Raw genomic sequence first — 14107 nt, forward strand, 5'->3', positions numbered from 1 at the left:
GAAACTGGATCTCATTTCCTTTGCTTTCCTTAAAACACATGATCATGACCTTCTGGATTATTCTTTCTGGTTCTAATAGAAAGAGGTGGAATAGACCCAATCTGTTGGTTCTTGTAGGTTATCCGGGCTGTGTAACCCAATCTGTTTATGTATTTTTTGTGTAACTTAATATTATATAGAAAAAAAACACAGTTGGATAAACACTGAAAGCTTTGTTCTTGAAATCTACATTGTGATACCTTTTGTTATTCTTTTTAGATATTTATTTGGGATTGTGTTTTTTATTTACTTCTGCATTGTCCCAGATTATGTATTACTTGCATCGTGTACCTCCTACAAATCCTTGTGTAACTCTAGTTCCTCGGCTGTTCCATGCTCAGTAAACAACAGCCTTTCATTCAGTTCTTCAGGTTGCTTCCTTTAGCAGCATGCCAGGAACTTCAGGTGCACTTGTATGAAACCGCAACACAGTCTTAGGTATGGAGCAAAGAGGAAAAACTCAGAAAAATTCCATCCCTACTTGTATTGCTAGAATGTGTCAGACTAGCTCGATTTGCTTAGCTGATGGTAAGCTCAGTCCTCCAATTAATGTGTTGGATAATTTACTACAACTATTACCTAGGAAGGAGGTGTGCTCAAATGTACCTTGGGACTTCAAATTTCAAATTTGGCCCTGCCTTCTTCTGAGAGGACACAGTTCCCACACCTCTGCTCACAACAAAGGACTCAGGGTACGGATCAGGAAAGTGAAATCTCTCCAGGACGGTCATGAATGCTCTTCTGGCTGTTATTTTTTCCCTTTTGGTTGCTCTGGAGCCTGTGAACTGCCAGACAGGTAACACGTTTTATTTGACTACTGTGAACCTGATACTGATTAGAAGCTGTGTTTTTTAAAACCTAGATGTAGTAAATAGCAATCTTTCTTTCTTTCTTTCTTTCTTTCTTTCTTTCTTTCTTTCTTTCTTTCTTTCTTTCTTTCTTTCTTTCTTTCTTTCTTTCTTTCTTTCTTTCTTTCTTTCTTTCTTTCTTTCTTTCTTTTGTATCTTGACACTTTCCTAGTTTATGTTCTACTTCAGGTTTTTAAAATGTAATGTTAAAATTAAGACCACATGGAACTAGCATTGCTACGGTGTTGCTTAATGCTAGAAGTGATTATTTATACATATGTTTCATAACTCCTTTCACTGGCCTCAGATCTGCCTGTTTCCCTCCTTTGTTCAGCAGATAGCTACATTTTTAAAAGCTACATTTTAAAAAGTGTATTCACAGGTGTTCATCAATATTTGCCTTTTATTAGTTTATTTTTCTGAATCTGTACATACCTGCCTAGTTTATGTATATTCACACACACACACACATTGGTTCTTGTAGGTTATCCGGGCTGTGTAACCGTGGTCTTGGAATTTTCTTTCCTGACGTTTCGCCAGCAACTGTGGCAGGCATCTTCAGAGTAGTAACACTGAAGGACAGTGTCTCTGAGACACAGTTGCTGGCGAAACGTCAGGAAAGAAAATTCCAAGACCACGGTTACACAGCCCGGATAACCTACAAGAACCAATGAACTCTGACCGTGAAAGCCTTCGACAATATTTTACACACACACACCTTTGTGGTTTCCCTGCTTTGGAGAATAGAGTGCCTCTGAGAGTATGCAGATCTTCTTCCCTCCGCAATTAATCAAACTGCCTTACTATCACCTTCCCTTCCCCTCCCCGCAACAGACACCCTGTGACGTAGGTGGAGCTGAGAGAGCTCTAAGGCAGCTGTGACTAGCCCAATGTCACCCAGCAGGCTTAATCTGTAGGAGTGGGGAAACCAACCCGGTTCACCAGATTAGAGTCTGCCACTCATGTGGAGGAGTGGGGAATCAAACCCGGGGAATCAATCTCCAGATCACCGCTCCAAACCACCGCTCTTAACCACTACACCATGCTGTTTTAGCTGTTCTTAGCTGCCCTGAGCCCAGCTTCCAGCTGGGATCGAGGGCAGGTTATGAATCAAAACAAACAAACAAGTAGTAACAGAAGGCCTAGATTAAAATCTTCATTCAACTATAAACTCACTGTTGATCTTAGTCTAGTTACTAATTCTTAGTCTGTCCTACCTCTCAGGAGAGTTAGGAGGATTAAAACGTGTGGAAAAGCATGATTATCTTCTTTACAATAATTTTAAGTAGGCAGATACATTTCTGAACCTATGTTACAGCTTGGCATTCTTTAATCTTAGTGTGAATGCTGGAAACATTTTAAAGGGACCTTCTAGAGGACCAGCTGTACCTGGGGGTAGATACACACCAGTTATTAGGGGCAATGAGAAATTCCCAGTGGTGTGGCTCCATGAGGCTGAGGCTGTTTGAAGCATCGCTCCTTTCTGTCTATATATCTGCTCATACAGCAACTTTACAGTCCTACAGTTGGATTTGCTAGGTTTGGCAGCTTTTTAACTAGGTTTGCTCCAGTGTCTTAAACAGCAACCCAATGCACCAAAATATCATTAAGTTTTAGGAAGGGTAGTATTTATTATCCCAGAAATTAATCAACTATCTCCATGTCAGGAAAGTTTCACCTCTTGAATGTCTGTCAGTAATGCATATCGAAAAGGCTAATCATCATATATCTAATTCTGAACTGGGACTCTGTACAGACAGAAAACCCTATAGAATGGGGGCTTATGACACAGAGGACACAGAGGAGTCGTTTTTCTGTAAACCTCCCACTGGTGGCAAAGAGGGACCTGGCAACCCTACATGAAATGAGGGCAGAGTCTCAATGAAAATGCTCAATACTAGCAAGTGATTCACTATCACATTAGGTAGACAGCTGACTTAATTTCAGGGTAATTCAAAACATAATTTGCATTATTTGATTAAAGTAATTAAACATTCTGGGAATATTGCATCATCTCTTTAAACAACACCCCAGATATTAGAAGAAGAGTTGTTTTTTATATCCTGCTTTTCTATACCTTTAAGGAACCTCAAAGCTGCCTTCCCTTTCCCTCCCCATAATTGACACCTTGTGAGATAGGTAGGGCTGAGAGAGTTCTGAGAGAATAGCCCAAGGTCACCCAGTTGGCTTCATGTGTCAAACCCGGTTCTCCAGATTAGAGTCCACTGCTCTTAACCACTATACCACGCTGGTGGTATTTTCCCCTACTAGGGCAAAGAGCAGTTTAGGGAAGGGGAATTTTTAGTGTGGAAAATTCTATGTTTGGGAGGGTTAACCCCCTGCTCTAGTTCCATGGTCTGATCCAAATTGGGTCCCACCTATGGTGGCTTTTTATTATTACAGTACACACTGGGAGAGAACTAACCACAAACCCCCAGTTTAACATGTAGTTTGGCCCTCAGATGCCACGTCTGAGAACTTCAGTTAGCAGATACAACAGTCTGCATTGACCTTAACATTATAAAAATCATGGGCTTATTTTAGCATTCTTTTCCAGGAATGGCACCATGATAATGAAATTCAGCAGGTGATGATTTTTTTGTCCCTTTAACTCTGTGTTGGCAAACACTTCCTTCACTAGTTTTGTTTTATCAAAACATAATCCTTTGTTTTGCTATGACCATATTTCATTCTCCTGTTTTTGTTTGTTGCCTAAGATTATCTGAGTATCAATTCACAGTCTTTTAGAATTGTTTGCATATGGAGCTGTCTGACTCATGTGAGATGGTAATGAGGAATGACACAGACTATGGAGTTCATCCCAGCCTTAGGACTCTATACAGATGCCAAGACGCCAAGGAGAACAGAGCTCCTGGGCCTGCAGTGGTGAGAAAAACTGTACCCACTGAGAATCTCTCTTCTGTGCTATATTATGGATAGAAGAATCTGGTCCTCGTTTGCACCTGGTTACACAAACTCTACAATTCCTAGATCACAATGGGTAGCCGTGTTAGTCTGTCTGCAGCAGTAGAAAAAAGCAAGAGTCCAGTAGCATCTTAAAGACTAACAAAACCTCTGGCAGGGTATGAGCTTTCATGAGCCACAGCTCTGAAGAAGTGAGCTGTGACTCAGGAAAGCTCATACCCTGTCAGAAATTCTACAATTTCTAGTTCTTGGTTAGGATTTTTGACTAGACAAATGCTGTGTTAAGCCATTCCCTTTCCATACAGTGTTCTTGTGTCAAGAGACAGAGAATGTTGTCATTCCTCAGGATAGGCAAGATGCAAAATGGCAAGCGAGAACTTTGAACAGGTTTGCTTCTGTTGACTTAGATTGGATCATTGTTGTCCTACTGCCCCCTTTAAAGGTTTGAATATTCTCTTTTGGAATTCTGCAGATGTGCCGAGAAAACCCTTGAAGCACAAGGGAGAGCTCACGTACCAGTTTCTGCCTTTCGCTTATCATGAGATAACTTACTGAAGAACAAAGCAATCTGGGAATTTAAGAGACGGAGCTACATTAAAAAAAAACTAGCATTTGAGTGGAGGGCTAAACAGATGCATTCAAGCAAGTAAAAGTTAATTCTGCCTCAGGAATATAGAAGGAAAATGGAGGCATACAAATGCTCTCAAAAGATAATTCCCTTCAATTTAAAAGACCAAACATGAAACACTTGGAAGAGAAAACTGGTTTTCCAAAGCCTTTGTATTGCTTTCTGAGTAGAAGCAATCTTAGCAATTTTTAAATTTTATTTTATTAGATTTCTTACCAATTAAAAATAAGAAAACAAAACCCTCTGGATGGGGCATGAGAAGATATGGCAATTAAAGGGTAAATTTAAGATAATATCATTATTGCAAATGAATGAAAATGGATGCAAATACCCTAACTGTAGATATTTAACACTGGAGACTGAGAGTGAAATCACACATGCATTTATTTATTTAGTGTATTTTTATCCTGCCCTCTTCCAAGGAGCACAGGATAAATGGTTTTCATCTCATCTGTTTCATTCTTACAGTAACCCCATGAGGTATGACTGGCCCCAAACCATGATGTAAATTTTATGGCAAGCAGGAATTTGAATTTGAACCTGCATGCTCCTCATCCTAATCCAGCCCGCACTCTAATCACTATGCCACACTGGCTGTTTTTGCAAAGCACAAGAAAGATGACTGGATTATATGCCAGTCCTGGGGTAAGGTTGGAAGGTACATGACATAGCAAACTTGCTGAAGCTAAGTAAGGTCTGTGTCTGATCACTGCTTGGGAACCCCTTGTATGCCTCCTTGAATTCTGTGTTGGAATAAATGTTGGATGTAAATGAAATAACAAAACACAAGCTCACTGTACAGCCATCAACCAGTTCAGAAACTGGATATGAACACATTTAAACTGCCTTTCTGTTTTCATATACATATTTGCTGTAAAGTCACAGCTGACTTATGGCAACTCCGCTGACAGCAGTTGGACCCCTCCTCCTGCTAAGGGGTGCCATGAAGGCACGGGGGCCAAACACTGGCATAAGAGCAAGATATTGCTCCACACAAATGGGATGCCTTTCATAGAATTTTGTAATCCATCTTGTGTGTCAAGCCTGGGCAGGAAGACGGTTGGCACCTGTATTCTTCCCCTGGCCCAAGGTATGCCTGGCTGTACAATGGGGCTTGCTGATCTCCATTGTGTCATCCTAAGGTGATTTAATCAACACTCTGAGCCAACCATTAATTATCCTAGCTGCACGCATCCTGGGCAATCAGTATTCAGGAGAATTGGCAAAGGCTTTCTCTTGGATCCTGATGACTCATCAAGCCTCTCCTATCTTTTTGTTCGAATCCCAGAAAAGCGATCAATTCTCTCTCTCTTGGCTCTCCTGCCAGCTTACCTCATAACACCTCAGGACCCATTTTGGGGTATAACTATTGGTCCTTTGGCCATTCATAGTGTGTGTGTGTCCTGGATCTGTGCATATACCCCTACTTGTGTGGGGGCTCTTTTCTTTGCTCCCGGAAATGCTGTCCATTTCCTTCTTCAGAGCTGCTTTTTCTGAACATCCCTTCAAGACTGGTAAATATAGCCTACCCCTGAACCCTATCCAACTTCCACCCTTTCTCTCTTAGCTCTTCTATGGGTCATGTGTGTATGTTTATTTCCTGATTGGATATTCTTTATTATTTTTATTTTAGTGGTTAAGCATGGTGGTTTGGAGGGGGTTTGATTCCCCACTTCTCCACATGAGCAGTGGACGCTAATCTGGTGAACTGGATTTGTTTCCCCACTCCTACACATGAAGCCAGCTGGGTGACCTTGGGCTAGTCACAGTTCTCTTCGAGCTCTCTCAGCCCCACCAACCTCACAGGGTGTCTGTTGTGGGGAGGGGAAAGGAAGGTGATTGTAAACTGGTTTGATAGTGGTAGAGAAAGTCAGCATTTGAAAAACCACCTCCTCTACTACTACTACTACTACAACTTCTTCTTCTTCTTCTCCTTCTCCTTCTTTAAAACCCATTTTACTGGTAATTGTACAACTACATAATCATTTGAGAGTTTTCCCAAGGATTTATCCTGGTATATGTAGATTGTGTGTGTGTAAAATGCCGTCAAGTCGCAGCCGACTTATGGTGACCCCTTTTGGATCCCAGTTATCCCCCCTCACTAGCTCTGTCTCCTCAGCTAATTCCCTCAACTCAAATTGGAGACTGCCTACATTGGGTACCACCATAGGGTTTTCAAGGCAAGAGAAGTTTGGAGGTGATTCGCCATTGCCTGCCTCTGTGGCATGACCCTGATATTCCTTGGAGGTCTCAGCTAGAGTCAGGGCTGAGAGACTAGCCCAAGGTCAGCCAGCAAGCTTACATGGCATAAGTGCATCCTGTGCAACCAGAGTTTTTACTTGGCTGAATAGTCAAAATCCTAAATTACAGATTTAGGAAAGTCAATATGTTTTTCAGTACTGCACAGTTTTATTTTAGTAGTGTCTTCAAGGCTGAACACAATAGCCCTTCTTTTGACAGGCCTGTTTGTGCTCCATAATCCATAATCCTCTTCACAATACCATCACAATTAGCAACAGATTACAGCTTCAGAAAAATATAGTCTAATTTTCTTTTCAGGGTGAGGCAAAGGTTGGGCATTTTCTGTTCTAGGAAAGAGGCACTGGGCGTGTGCATAATGTGGTTGGGTTGGGACAGTTACTCATAAGGTCATGTAGGAATTCCCCACCCACTCTGAGGAGAAGCTGCTAATCACAGCTAGTCTTACTGTTATGCAATAGAAACAGTTGCTTGTGGCTGCAGATTCCAGGGGTGACATCCGATGCCTGGCTCTACAATTTTACATCCCTGACACCATTGCAGAGACACTCCATGTCTTGTTCTAGAAAATGTGAAGGCTCTGCACAGATGTCCTGGTTTTCTGAGTTGGCAGAGCGGCTGTACTGTCTATTCCTTTTTAACATTTCTTAAGTATCAGCCCTTAACTTGCCACTGAACAGAAATAGGGATCCCCTCTGTCCAAATAATTCACAGTCTTGGGAGATAGTATGTTGCAAGGTATATAGAAGTAGATTAGCCTCTTAGTGTTGGGACCCACTGTAATCTTGATTTATTTCTTTTTATTTTTGGCAGTTCGAGGGAATCTTCAGCCATGGATGCAGGGTGTCATCGCACTGACCGTGTTCTTGGCATTGACAGGGATTGCCTTTATCGTCCATAAATTCTGGTGCCAGGATGATGAGTAAGTGCTGTCTTTCCTTTCCTCCAATCATACAAAGAATGTTGAGGCAACTGTTCTGCCTCCCCTTATTGTCAATAATTTACTGGCAGTCTAGGATCCGGCATAGAAACTATGCACAAAAATGTACATGCCCCGTTCTTTTCTCATTCATGTTTTATGGGACCCACTGACTTGGGAAAGAGACATTGTTCTGCTATACGTTTTGACCTCAAGACAGCAGTCCGAAGTAAAAATGTTGAGTAAAAACATTCCCATCTCCATTTCTGAGACATTTATGATGACAGAGTTCTGAAACAAAATCTGAATCGAAATGGAAGTCTGTGAGTATTTTAATGGCACAAGTGGAATATTGGGCCATGATATAAATGTACACAATTTTTAAAAGCTGAAAACCAATGGGTTGGATCAAACCAAATTTTTCAATGACAAAAAAGGAGGGATGTCCTTTGACCACTAAAAGGCTATGGTGAGGATTATGGGAACCTCACAGACAAAAGCTAAATAGGACAGGGGTTGTAGTAAGGATGAGAATTGGGAAAGATTGAACAAAAAAGCTGACTGGATCCAACCCACAGTGCAATTATTTCTCCTTTTGACAAAAATAGGATGCCACCACAAATCTGCAATTAAACAGACCCTAAAAATTCTGTCCTGATTTAAACCCTAATTTTAAGTTCATTGAGGTCAGCTTAGCAGGGTGTAACTCTGCCTAACATTGCACTGTAAATAAACAATATTTAACACTTTTTTCTGAAACAGTTTACACTTCTTAAGGTCATATTCCTATTTATTAAGGTCATGTACATAAGGTCATGTATATCTATCATAAAGGTCAGGTGGATAACGATGAGATATGGATGAGATATGGGTGGATATAAGGTGGAGATGGATGGTATATCTTGTTGGGCTTCATTCAGATGGTAATCACTGCTGAACCAGAATTATCTGGTTCATAAATCTTTGTCTTTTCTGCTAAACTAGTGTCTAATAAAAATGACAAAAGAAACTGCAGCAAGATTTTATGTAGTGGTCAAATGAATCATGAAAAGGTATCTTCCATGTAGGGTTGCCAAACTCCAAGTACTCGCTGGAGATCTCCTGCTATTACAGGCCATTAACGCATGGCCGCTTTGCCCCTCCACTCTCCTGGGAATGTCGAGAATTGGTGAGGTCTACATGCACATGCTTCGCCCAAGCGCATGTTGACCCCTCCCCTTTTCGCCACATGCCCGTGTGTTCCCATTCCTCTGTTGTGGGAACTTATATGGAAGGTACGCAACAGAGGAAGGAGTTTACCCGTGTGTTCTCGGCGCCCGGGTTGAGTCCCCGCAGGGAGACTTCAGGCCCTGATAGCAGCAGGGGCAGCTCCTTTCCCCGCTGAAACTACTGCCCGGCCCTGACGGGGGCAGCAGCAGAGGCGGCAGGACCTTTTCCTCCCTCCCTCCCACACCGCACCTCTCTCTCTCCCCGTCACCACCATGGCTGGAAGTGTGCAGCAGCAGCTCCTTTCCCTAGCAGCCGCAGTCTCCATTCGCTTCCATCCGGGGATGGCAGGGAGGGGGAGCACAGAGCAGTGGCAGCCGCTTTCCCTGGCCACCGCAGCCTTCACTTGCCTCCACCCGGAGAGGGAGAGTGCAGAGCAGCGGCAGCCGCTTTCCCTGGCCACCGCAGCCTCCACTCACTTCCACCTGGGGAGGGCAGAGAACGGCTGCTGCTGCTCTGTGCTCCCCCTTTCCACTGCAAGAGGAGAAGGCAGAGGGGTGAGAGACTGGGTGCCGCCGCACATGCCACCGGAGAGGAGAAGGAGGGGGGCCAAGAGACCAGCTGCCGCCGCTCACACCACTGCAGGAGGAGGTGGAGGGCCTCCACCCAGGGGGATGGCAGAGCAGCCGAAGCTCCTTAAACTAGTTGCCACCGCCTCCACTCACTGCTGGCTTCCCTTTGCCTCCACCTGGGGGACAGTGGGGTGGAGGAGCACAGAGTGCCCACTGAGTGCTTTGTATGTTTAATTTTTTGAAATCGTAGCAAAAAAAGTGATTTAACAGCAACAAAAACATGCGAGCGGAGCCGTGCGTTAATGGCCACAACTGATCTCCAGCCAACAGAGATCAGTTCACCTGGAGAAAATGGCCACTTTGGCCATTGGACTCTATGGCATTGAAGTCCCTCCCTTCCCCAAAACCTGCCCTCCTCAGGCGCCGCCCCAAAAACCTCCCGCCGGTGGCAAAGAGGGACTTGGCAACCCTACTTCCATGTGTCTGCACTGCACACAAAATCCATCCTTCTGACTTCTAATATTTTTATAATGTATTCTTTTGACAGAAAAGAACCTGAGACCTTCAAAGGGGGCAACAAAGGAGACATGGCCATTCCCAATGGTACAGAAGGAAATTATGCTACAACTGCTGCTCATTTCAGGTTAGGATCCTTTCCTAATACAACAAAAACATGAACATAAAGCAAATTATGTATACATTAGAAGGCACTTGATAAGATGTCTTCAGACTAACCTTTGAGAACCTTCATTTGTTTTGTCTCATTTACTTTGACTGGTTTTCTGCCAGTTTACAGTGCCTTGAAACCTGACCTAACCATGTGGTAAATATTTTATTAATTTATATATCTGTTTGGGATATTTTTATGCCACCTCTCCTGGGGAACCTGCCCGAGGTGCCTTACAAAATGACATAATAAAAATATTTGTAGCCATCCAGTGGGCCTCACAGAGCTGAGGCAGTATCATAAGGTGGTTGGTTTGGGGCAGTTACTCATAAGGTCATATAGGAACCACCCAACCACTCTGAGGAGAAGCTGCTAATCACAGCTAGCCTTACTATTATGCATCATGAAACAGTTGCTTGTGGCTGCAGATTCCAAACAGCCAGGCTGGGCATTCCAATCACATTCCAGACAGCCTGGCCAGGCAAAAAGATGGCTGGGCCAAGAGGGACACTGGGATGCTGTTTGTAGCACTGGGCCTGCTCCAATGGTGTACAGCATTTAAAGATGGCCCAGAGAAAGTTGTGGGGGGAGAGGAAGCAGGATGCCTATCTCTGAGGCAGGGAAGCCTCCATGAGATGGAGACTAATGAGGAGGAAGAGTAGGGTTACCAGGTCCCTCTTCGCCACCGGCTGGAGAGGTTTGGGGCAGAGCCTGAGGAAGGGGAGGTTTGGGGAGGGGAGGGACTTCAATGCCATAGAGTCCAATTGCCGAAGCAGCCATTTTCTCTAGGTGAACTGATCTCTATCGGCTGGAGATCGGTTAGCAGGAGATCTCCAGCTAGTACCTGAAGGCTGGCAACCCTAAGGAACAGGAAGGAGGGGGACAAGTTCACAAAGGCATGGGGACAGACCGAACAGCTGGGGGCTGGCAGCAGAGGAGGAAAGAAGCACCTTGGTTGAGATGGGCCAGAGGTAGCGCCCCAGGAACAGCCCTGAGCAACAAGCCCTGAAAACAAGAGACAGGCAGGAAGCACGTGGTGAGAAGGGCTGAAGCGAGTCAATGCCTTTCGGTTGACTATGCTCTTAGAATCGTCCCCTTCCTGAGAAGTGGTATTTTATCATATTCAGTTAGTCACCTACTGAGCAGGACTCAACTACTTTACTCACTTAAAAAAGTAAGTCTTTTTATTGATGTGCTCCAATGAAATTATGTGTATATGTGTGTATATGCAAGTATTACAAAGTCTTAAAATTCAGTAACAATGTATACAGTAAAGCAAGCAAGTTCTACATACGATTCAGTTTTAAAATCCAATACTTAAAATATAACAGTCTGATTTAGTTCAAAGTATCTAATTCACATTCTAGAATAACATATAAGTAAATTCATACATACTAAGACCATCTTCTGAGACCAAAGACTTAGAGAGGTCTGAAGTTCTAGCCCTTTCTCTGACCATATTTATACTGTTTCATACTGTATTTTCACTGTTAAAAGTCACCGTATTCCGACTTAGTGGGGTTTCCATGGCTAGACTTATACCATATAAGGACTTCCTCTCTGTATTCCAGCCGGCCTCCATATAAGGATTTCCTCCTTGTATTCCAACAGGCTACCATAAAAGGGTTTTCCTCCTCCAGCTGGCCATTTGCCTATTTCTTAAACAGCCACTTTTTAGCTTTAATATACCTCCACGACGCCCAACATTACCAGTATCCTCATCTCTCAAAGAGTACGGTCAAAAATCTATTCCGTAGTAATACTTTCATATTTAAACTTTAAAACACAATATTACCTCTATACATTACTATTTTATAACAGTCAGTGTTTGTGGCAGACTGAATTTCACAAGCTTAGTTGGATTCCAGTAAATTCAGTTAGACTCCAAAAGCTTATCTTTCAAAAGATTAGGGGTTTTTAAAACAGTAGAGGAGTTTTCTAAAAGTGGCTCTTAGCCAGGCATGTTCATTTTAAATGAAATACAAGCCTCTAAATGGTCTTTATGAAGAATAAGGTTTCATATGGAATAATTCCGCATATGTACAACACTAAAAAGCCTGTAACAGAGCCAAGGGAGGAATGGGACGCTGGCCAGTAGGAACGGAGGTATGATAAGAACACCGGGTAAAAGGCAGCCAAGGAAGTGGTGCACTAGCGGTTTTAAACGTGAGAGCCTAGTGGCAGCCCCAGGTTGTTGGGTTTTTTTTGTCTTTTTTTGCCATCAAGTCACATGGAGACCCCTGGTGGGGTTTTCAAGGCAAGAAACATTCAGAGGTGCTATGCCATTGCCTGCCTCCATGTCACAACCCTGGCATTCCTTGGTGCTCTACCATACAAATACTTGCTAGGGTCAACCCTGCTTAGCTTCTGAGATCTGAGCAGATCAGGCTAACTTCTAAAAATATCCCTCATGGTCTCACCCTGTTGTACCACACTTTCATATCTGAAGCCAAAATCCTATCACCAGAGAACAACTCAATTTCACTGTTAATTAATAATGGCAAGAAGAAAACAGTGCAGGCAAATGTATCAAAAACGTATATTCATGAAAAAGTGCAAGACTTAAACAAACAAGTGCTAATACATAAATGACTATCACAAGAATACAATTATATACAAGATTATTCACAATGTGAAAGCAATATTGAATAAAGCACAATGGCTATCTCCAACGAAATAAAGTCCAATATCAGGTTTCAAGAATCAACGCCTGCTGGAACACCTCTTGCTGCTCCAAAAAAGATGACAGAGGGAACGCTATCCCGGATATTTGTAGCGCTTTCACCAATTATTTGGCTTCATCAGCCTGAAATGTTAGTATATGAAAAAAATCATATATATTACTATATATTACCATGCCGGCTTATCATACAGAATTTAGGGTAAGTCTCTATAGCTGTCTCCTGGTCTATTAGGTGAAACATCATGTTATCCAAGCTTACTTTTCTACTGACCAGAGAATGATATCGTCTGTTTCACACAGTATCATGTTGGTTGCAAATGCTGACAAGTTACATCACTCTCTCCATAGCTCCTGACACTTCTGCGGTTAATTTCAGTAGAATGAGAACAAGAAACACAACCGTTGTTACAGCTTTGTGCTACTTTTGAAGATAGTATAATGGAGTTATGGCTGCTGACACCATCTTGGGAGATTCCTGAAGATTTTGGAGTGGTGCTTGGAGAGCATGGAGTTTGGGATGGGAGGGAAACCCAATGGGGATGTGATACCATAGAGTTCTCCCTCTGACACTGCTATTTCCTGCAGGGGAACTGATCTCTGCCTTCTGGAGATCAACTGTAATTCCAGAAGAACTTCAAGCATCACTTGGAGGTTGGAAGCCCTAAATGGAGGATAGTTGAGGTGCTGTGGCCACATAATGAACCTCAGAAAGCCTTGTAAGAGCTTTGACCCTCCTTTAGGACAGTTTTTCATGAGCACTGTCCTAAAGGAGGGTAATATTGAAGGACAGCAGTGTACATAAATCATACCTTTGCATCACATACCAGCTTACAGACCCTTCAGATCTCATAAAATCTTACCTTATTGTTCCTGATATTTCAGATGTGAAGAAGGCCTCCATGTCTATGAAAACCCCATTGAGAATGACGGTGGAAACACAATTGAAGTCCTTTCTACTGAAATGTAGCATCATCCCTGGGCATCACTCCTTGATGTTTGAAAAAATATCCTCTATGCTACAAACTCCATGCATGAAGACATTTATCATGAATTGTTGTTTATGGATTTAATCACTGTATTACGACTGATGACTCCATGAAGCTCAAAGATCTTTCTTTTGGCTTACACTTCTGTCTGGTGGATTATTTTTGTTATGAGCTAAGTTCTACGGAATAAACTTCCACTACGTGGGTCCTAGATTTTTCACATAAGGGGCCCACTACTGGAATCTTGCTTTTTAAAGAATCCATCACATGTGGTCTTCATTCCATAGCCACCTATTATTCCTACTTAGTACCTTAGCATATTTTGCTGAACTGCTGTAGACAGCTTTTAAATCCATCATAAGTCTTTCATAAACG

The 14107-nt window shown here is 42.7% G+C and overlaps 1 protein-coding gene across 1 annotated transcript; it reads left to right on the forward strand.

The window, feature by feature from the left end:
* The first annotated feature begins 733 nt into the window (after positions 1-733).
* On the forward strand, positions 734-13755 carry PDZK1IP1 (PDZK1 interacting protein 1). The gene is made up of 4 exons (XM_056845163.1): positions 734-835; positions 7513-7621; positions 9944-10039; positions 13629-13755. The coding sequence occupies exons 1-4, from the start codon at positions 769-771 to the stop codon at positions 13711-13713; spliced, it is 357 nt and encodes a 118-aa protein (XP_056701141.1). The 5' UTR covers positions 734-768; the 3' UTR covers positions 13714-13755.
* The last annotated feature ends 352 nt before the right edge of the window (positions 13756-14107 follow it).

The sequence above is a fragment of the Euleptes europaea genome, chromosome 2, assembly GCF_029931775.1.
Source record: "Euleptes europaea isolate rEulEur1 chromosome 2, rEulEur1.hap1, whole genome shotgun sequence".
Taxonomy (NCBI): Eukaryota; Metazoa; Chordata; class Lepidosauria; order Squamata; family Sphaerodactylidae; genus Euleptes; species Euleptes europaea.

Coding starts and splice junctions, on each gene's coding strand:
- PDZK1IP1 (XM_056845163.1), top strand. CDS start 769: ATGAATGCTCTTCTGGCTGTTATTTTTTCCCTTTTGGTTGCTCTGGAG. Junction 7,622..9,943: donor TTCTGGTGCCAGGATGATGA/GTAAGTGCTGTC, acceptor TTCTTTTGACAG/AAAAGAACCTGAGACCTTCA. Junction 10,040..13,628: donor ACAACTGCTGCTCATTTCAG/GTTAGGATCCTT, acceptor CTGATATTTCAG/ATGTGAAGAAGGCCTCCATG.